Below are 7,803 nucleotides of genomic sequence, written 5' to 3'. Positions count from 1 at the left end.
GCTGTCCAATAAATACACTGGGTTTTCAATGGTTAGACTGATAACTGTCATGAGCATGAGTGATACTTGGATTTTTGCCTGTATCTTCAAAATGAGGGAAAAAAAACAGATTGAAATTAAGTACAAAATATCCTATGTTCATGTAAAATCAATGCTGAAAATGTAAATACGTAGAAAGTTCAACATCCCGTAACAACATCAACTCATTCACCCAACATACAATATCAGCAGGTGAGCACTCAGCCAAAGCGGTAGAAGTAACATGTGTATAGTAGTGGATACTGTAAGAACACTGACTGGGTTAATTCTTGCCTTCTGTGCCATTGCATTTACAACTGTAGGCTCAAATTATGACGCAGGTGCACCAGACGTGGGGAAAAGAGCCAAGAAACCACTTCCTCCATGCACACCCAATAAAGAATGTAGCCATAACTGCAAGCAGAGGAGGAAAAAGAACACCAAAAGTTACTTGAGTAAAAGTGCAGTTGCTTTTACTTCTGAATACTTGAGTATAATCAAGATGTGGTGGGTGTGTGGGTATGTGCTTTTACTCAAATAGTTTTTCAGAGGGACACCAGTGACTTGTACTTAAGTACCTCATGCACTCCCAAGCAGATGTACTTTTACTCAAGCAACTTTTTGGGTACTTCTTCCACCTCTGATTGCAGGGAGCTGAGACCCAGGATCCAGCTGGCAATGCAGGCAGAGTCAATGGCTTCACACAGGGATTTGTCTGCATGGCACAGGACGTAACACCGGAGCAGCTTTTCTAAGGCACAGAAAAAAAAAAAACAGTTCTCAAAATGTTCCCACCACTACTGCTGAAGGCGTATAACGCCATCAGCCACCATCACTTGGGTGGTGAGCTGCTTCCTCCTCCCCTGTGGACTATTGCCTCACAGGAGGCATAAGTTTGCTTTTAACTTGGTACCTGAACTAACCTAAGTGCCTGTAGGCAGCATTTTATGAGTCTTCCATGAGTCCTGCACTTACCAATTCCCAATCACTTCCCTGTGTTCAGGTGGTGGGACTAGCATGCATGTTTACCATCCCAACACTTTACCAGCCAGGGGCTCATTGTGTACATTTGACATAACTGTACAATATGCTTTAAAAATATACACTTAACCCAACACAAAAGACATCCATCCTGGATTGCACCCCATTGCTGTAATACTCTTTGGCAGCCATATCCCCATTATTACAGAAGACTAAGGTTGGAAGAGATCGCAAGAGATCATATGGCCCAACTCTCTGGAAAAGCAGAACCAACCCCAACTAAATCATCCTAGCCTGGGCTTTGTCAAGTTAGGCCTTAAAAACCTCCAAGGACAGAGATTCCACCACCTCCCTGGGTAATCCATTACAGTGTTTCCCCATCCTCCAACCTAGACCTCCCCTATCCTCCACAGGAAGCCAAACCCAGCCCCCACCAAGATTTCTTTCCCTAACTTTTGCCCTCCTACAGTAGCTTTATATTCAGAAAAGTATGATTGAGCACCTAAACCACAGTGGTGTATTGTATGTGCTCTCATACAGCTGACATATTCCATGAACAATGCCTTGTGTAGTTGGTAGACAGTATGCATATATAGTTGTAATCAGTTTCTAAAGTATGCAAAGGGATTTGAGACTTAATTATTACTCTACTGATAACTGAAATAAAGTTTAACTGATTTATGCTCTTCTTATCAGAGGTGAGTTAAAATTGCTGCTACATCACAAATTGTTTCTTTGCTGGTATATATAAAGCTAGAAGATTTACCAAAAAACCCCTCCTGTTTTCCTTGTAAGTCATATTTTGGAGAACATTCCCCCTCACAGTGGTGTTAGACTGCACCATTGTGGAAGAAATTTCTTAAAAATAAATCCTATATGTAAACATAATTTAATGTGAAATCAGATTTGCTTTATTGGCACAGTTCAATGGTTTATCTAGTCCATTATTTAATCTCCAGCATTTATAAATGCCTAATACTTCAAAAGAAGATATAACTTCCAATAATATAGCTAGCTGTGCAACACTACGATTAGAGGAGATTTACAGCATGAGGAATCAAAGGATGCACTTTGTAATTTTAGACTTGCTACTGAAATTTCAGATATTGTTTATATGCCACTGTAAACATATTTTTAAACGAAGTTGTTTTCTTCAATAGCATGATAGCACTGAATTCCATACTTTGGACTTTGCATTGGAAAAATGTTTATCTGTTTTTAAATGTGAAGACTTTTCATTTTATCAAGGGTGCCCTTTTATTTAAACCATGGCATAAATGAACAGGACCAACTGAATGGCTTCTTAAATTCCTTTGTATTAAGCTTTAACATTTTCTCATATGGAAATTCTGTTTCTACTCCCACATTCCTCCAATTATTTTCATTGCTCTCCCTCTGAACATTTTCTGATTCTTATATTTGTGTCCAATATTTGAACATAACATTAAAGATGAGACTATAGTATCAATTTACTAAAGGGTATTTTCTACTATTCTATTTGTGGGTTTGATCAGCACTATAAATTGAACATACACTAAATCTTTACTGGGAAATATTTCAACTAATTTGGAATTACATAAACTTAAAATAACATGAACTGTCTTTTTAATAAGCAATTTTAAACAGTTAGTGATGTAGTCTTAAGCTGGTTTATCCAGTAAAACATTAATGCAGAACTAGATATAAAGCAAAACAATTTCTTCCTCCAAAACTTACAGGAGTACAAAATTAAACAAGCCCAAGGCAAGGCCTTTTTTATCTCATGTTTATCAGGCTTTGTTCACTAATAGAGAGCCAGCTGAGAAGTTAGGAATTCCTTGCAGTACTTCTCATTGCCTCTGACATTTTCCCTTGCACCACCATATTAGGAAGGGGATACAGAAGTAGAATAGATTAATTGGCACTGTTAGTAATAGGACATTGTTAGGTTAAACAGCCAGTTATACTTTTCATGGTCTCCTCAGTTGTCATTAATAAATATTTTAGTAGGAACATAGGACGGGGGGACCTCCTAGGTCATCAAGTCCAGTCTGCTGCTGTACCAGTCATATAATCTTGTTCATGGACTTCCCAAGCTTCATCCTCAAACTAGGTGGATTGTTTACCCTGAGTGTTCCTATTGGAAGTCTGTTCCAGACTCTCAGACTTCTAGTGGTTAGAAACCTTTTTCTCATTTCCAACCCAAATTAGCTATGGAACCACTGATGAACCTTTGAATATATTTCAACATTTATACTGTTTACTTACTTTTCTTCACTCAGTATGGACAATGAAAACTGAGCCGCTGCTATCAGTGACTGGGTCTCATGCACTAACACAATGTTGCCATGACAGGATAAGAAGAATCCTGGGGACTTTTAAACTCTATACAAAGGTGGGCTTTGTTTGTGTGTGCCAGGATTTTTTTTAAACCTTTAATGAAAACACTATTCCATCATGGATTTTAATGGGGGGATGGGCACATGCTGCATGGTAGTGTCCTTTTAAGTTCATTAAGGTACATACAATGGATTAGCCTTTCTGAACATGAAAAATTTAAAGTGATATTGTACCTGAAGTTGAAGCATATATTTATGACTGAACATAAACATCCTTATTGTGAAAAGCAAAGATGTCAACCCTATCTGTTTGGCCTATGCAGACATACATTGTAATCGTAAGTGTACTGTACTGTAATGTTACTTAGGACTTACTGAAGGACAAGCCATTACCGAACAATGTAATGTTTTATGTGCTACACCACTTAATGTGAGGGAGAGAACCAATTACAGGGCCTATTACTTGAGCAAATGGAAAAAATGCACAGAAAATAAAATACATACAATTCTGGTTGCTAGTAACCATTAATGTATCTTCTTAAATATTGTGGTTTAAACAGGAATTTACCCTTATACTGATATATATATACATCAAGACAAGCAATTCTTACTATGTTTAACAGTTGAAGTAACTAAAAATGTATTGTGTGAGGTCTATTTACTATATCCATTTTTAGCAGTTTCAGATACGTTAACTAGTCTCGCTAACAAATTAGCACTTTGTATCCAACGCCTTACAACACAGCACTGGAAATAGTTTTAAAATAATTTAGAGAAGCAATTAACATATTTATATTGTGTAGGTGCCTAATGAGTACTCAGTGCAGGAAGTGAAACAAATAGACAAAAAAAAAACTTCAGAGCCAGACTTAGTCAATACATTTGCTGTTTTATTTTAGAATACACATTTGGATAAAAAAAGAGGAGTTTTAAATAAGCTTCAGTACACCTACAACAATGGAACCCTTCATCCAACCAGTAATACAGAGATGTAGGTTAGTAAACTGGCTCTGTCCTGGGTAATAAATGTAATTTTTACAACACCTTAATTTTCATTGGCTTATTTTCAGCCTCATATCAGCCAGCTCAACAGCCAGCACATACATGTACAAGTCAACAGTCTCCTTATGGAGAAGGGAGAACAGTAACTGCTCACCCTGGACAACAAAACATGGCATAAATAGTGATTAATGTACATCTTTGTGCGTTGGTAACAAATAAGGTAACTGCGGCTCGAAGAGCATGCAAATAAAATCTTACACTTTATATACACCTCTTTTATTGGTATAAAAGTAGTGCAAAACAGGAAGGAAAGAAGTGATGCAGTCTCCAGGGTGTTGACTGGCCACGGCCACCCTCCATCATTCATTCAAAGATCCCGCCCACACAGACACACGTTGCATTCCTGCAGCTGACAAAGATCCTTCGGCCATGCAGCGCGCAGCTGTGTGCACACCCGGCCGAGATGCGCCAGCGGTGCCACACGATCCCCTCCCCCTCGAAAGTCCGTCCCCCTCCCCGCCCCTGCCCCATCCATAGATCTGTCCCAACCCCCCCCCCCCCCCCCCAGCACTCCTCCTCTGCGGCTAGTCATTCATTTCCCCCTCTGGCACGCCCCGCGCTTCCACGGTCACGCACTCCCTCCCCCTGCCCACCTCGTGCTCACGCGCGCCCCCTCCAAGTGCACACACGCCCCGGGGCGCGCTCCCCAGCCCCGCCTCCCTGCAGATAGGGGTTCCTCGCTGCCCCTCCAAGCCCCCCCCCCCCCCGGCACGCCCCGCCCCAGCTCAGTGCCCCCAGGTGCTGAAGCCGATCTCCTGCTTGTATCTGTTGGTGAGCACGTTGGCCTTGCGGGTGAGCTTGCCCAGCACGGCGTGGAGTCCGCTCAGGTGGTAGTGGAACTGCTTCTCCAGATCCTCCTCCTCCTGGCCTGCCTCCGGCAGGCCCCGGCCAATGTCCCCGCTCAGCTTGTCCTTCTTGCGGCCGGCCTCCTCGGCGGCGCCCTGCTGCAGCACGCCCCACTCGATGTCGTTGCGGATAGACTTGAGCAGCAGGTAGTGGCTGTACATGTCCCGGCGGGAGAAAAAGGCGCCGGCATCACCCGGCGCCAGCGGCGGGTCCCCCTCCCCGCCGGCTCCCGCCTCCAGCTCCTCCAGCAGCAGCGGCACGTCCCGCAGCAGGCTGGGCACCATCACCGTCTGGTCCATGTTATTGACGGCGCCGATGAAGCGGTTCATGGCGTGGAAGAGGGAGTGCTTCTGGCTGTACGAGTCGCAGATCTGCATCATGCTGGCGGCCGGCGCGGCCACGCCGGGGTGCGCGGCGCGGCAGCGGCTTCCTTCGGCCCCGCTGGGTGCCCGGGCAGGGGGGCCGGAACTCCAAGCCCCACTTCTCCGCCCCCCGGGCTGCGGCGCGCCGGGGCAATCTGGCGGGCCGGAAGAGAGCGGGTTAGCGTGAGGGCGCCCAGCGCCATGCGCCCACCCGCGGCTCTCAGGGCTTCCCCTTCCTGCCCGGCCCCTGTGCTCGAGCTGCAGCCTCCTCCTCACGCGCCACGCCGGCCCCTCTGGCTGCCCGCTGTAACCCCAGCCCCTCCCGGCGGGCGCTTCGCCGCCCCACTCCTCTCCCTCTGCCCCCCCCCCCGCGCCTTCCCGCGCCCCCATCTCCCGATCTCCTCCTGCAGACCCGTTCCCTGCCCAACACCCCGCGCGTCGCCCCCGGCCACCCGCTAACGGGGCGTGGGGGGGATATGGGGGGGGGAGCCGAGCCGCCCTGCACAAGACGGAAGAGCAACTTCGTCCAGACCCCCCGCCACGCGGCGCGACACGCGCGGAGGGGACTTGGGGGCGGCGAAGGGAGCGCATCGCCGGCAGCCACGCAGCTCCTTACGGCGTGGATAAATTCAAACCCCCTCCCGGTTCCCCACCCGTGCTCGTGATCCACGCGAGCCGCCTCGGGAGGGCAGCTCCCCCGGCCCCTTCAGCCCAGCAGCCGCCCAGCAGGCAGCCCACACCTACCACTGTCCTGGAGAGTCAAGCCTCACTGCCGGCTCGCTGGGTCTGGCTGCTGCTGGTGTCCGGGGCTCCGTGTGTCCCTGTGCCCCGCAGCAGCCGGTAGCCCCGCTCCCATTCCGGGCGGCGTATTTATAGCGCGTGCGGTAAAGTAAGGTGTTCCCAAAGGCCACCCCCTTGCAGTGGAGCAAGATAAAGGCGGCTCCGAGTGACCGCGAGTAATACCGGCTCCGGCTGCAAGGGACGGAAGCCGGCTCCGCCTCTCGCCTGACACCACAAGGGGAGGGCGCAGCGCGCCCCCGCAGGCACAAGCTGGGGGAGGGAAGGCTATGGCTCCTGCTACAGCGCACCCCACCCATCGCTCCTCCGCATCGCCGCCGCTGCCGGCAGATGAGCAGCTGCACGGAGGTGCACGAGTCCCTGCGCCCAGTCTGCAGCCGAGCCGGCTCTCGGTCCCTCCGGCTTGTTTTTTTTGCCTACAGCCGCGTCCACCCAGGCCTGTGGCTAGTGCTCAGCCGCTCCCGGCTCGGCCCGGTAGGCGTCAGTCGCGGCTTGGCTTGGCTCAAGGGCTGATCCGGAAGGGCCGGCTAAGCCTTGCGAGGGTGGGGAGCAACACGAGGCCAGTCCTCCGAAGGCAATTGTCAGAGGCGGTTCCGGGGAGCGCACCGAGCTTCCCCGCGGGCTCGGGCTGGCTCGCGAACCAGAAAACTCCCTCTCGTTCCCACAGGGAGCCCGCTTAATTGAGCACAACCCTCCGCCATTCGCGCCCAGTGTAACATGTCTTACCGCCATCTGCCACCAGCCCCAGCGGAGAGAGCCCATCACACAGCCTGACACCCCCGCCCAGGCGGCGGGAACACAACACGGCATTTCCCAGCGCATCCTCTGCCTCCCACTCTCGGCTTCAACGCACATCAATCTTACTTCCCCTCCCCCGGACCCCTCAGGGCGGAAAAAAGCTCACCCGCTCCCCCCCATCTAGCTTTAAATCCCCCTTAACATGAACGGATTAACACACCCAGCCTTTCTACGTGCACTGCTCAGCTACCCTGCCTGCAAGCACTGGTTTATGCAGGATGGAGAGCTAGAAAACGCCCCTCTACAGATAGTATCGGCTGACCGCATGGATACTAGTCGTTGTGCTTTAGCCATCGCTGTGCACCTTTGTCCAAGCAAAAGCTGGGTTAAGAAGCACAGCAAATCCTCCCCTTGCACAGAGAGAACCAGTCTTACACCCAGTTGTAAGACAATTTCCTCCAACACCTAACCCAGAGAACGTCAGACAAGACTGAAATACACCCAGTTTGAAGCCTCTTTCCCCACTGCCCTGTGTACGTGAACCTCGGTATGTGTCTGCAGCACATCATGCCTGGTGGGAATGCATTTGATACGGGTGGTGGTGTGGCTCGGCTCGGATGTATGTGGAAAGGTGTGGGACACGTGGGCGATCGCAAGGGGCAGCTCTCAATATCGCAACG

At 49.1% G+C, this 7,803-nt stretch overlaps 1 protein-coding gene across 1 annotated transcript; it reads right to left on the bottom strand.

The window, feature by feature from the left end:
• Positions 1–5,104: 5,104 nt before the first annotated feature.
• MID1IP1 (MID1 interacting protein 1) lies at positions 5,105–7,178 on the bottom strand. Its single transcript, XM_074983397.1, has 2 exons — positions 6,332–7,178; positions 5,105–5,742 (listed from the first exon to the last, which is right to left on the bottom strand). The coding sequence occupies exon 2, from the start codon at positions 5,603–5,605 to the stop codon at positions 5,105–5,107; it is 501 nt and encodes a 166-aa protein (XP_074839498.1). The 5' UTR covers positions 5,606–5,742; positions 6,332–7,178.
• Between the last annotated feature and the right edge of the window lie 625 nt (positions 7,179–7,803).

The sequence above is a fragment of the Carettochelys insculpta genome, chromosome 1 (genome assembly GCF_033958435.1).
Source record: "Carettochelys insculpta isolate YL-2023 chromosome 1, ASM3395843v1, whole genome shotgun sequence".
In the NCBI taxonomy this organism is placed as follows: Eukaryota; Metazoa; Chordata; order Testudines; family Carettochelyidae; genus Carettochelys; species Carettochelys insculpta.
The sequence above is the reverse complement of the archived record's forward strand: the minus strand, read 5'-3'. Positions and strand labels throughout refer to the sequence as shown.

What these genes read in the sequence shown, in the direction of transcription:
- MID1IP1 (XM_074983397.1), bottom strand. Translation starts at nt 5,605, where the DNA reads ATGATGCAGATCTGCGACTCGTACAGCCAGAAGCACTCCCTCTTCCAC.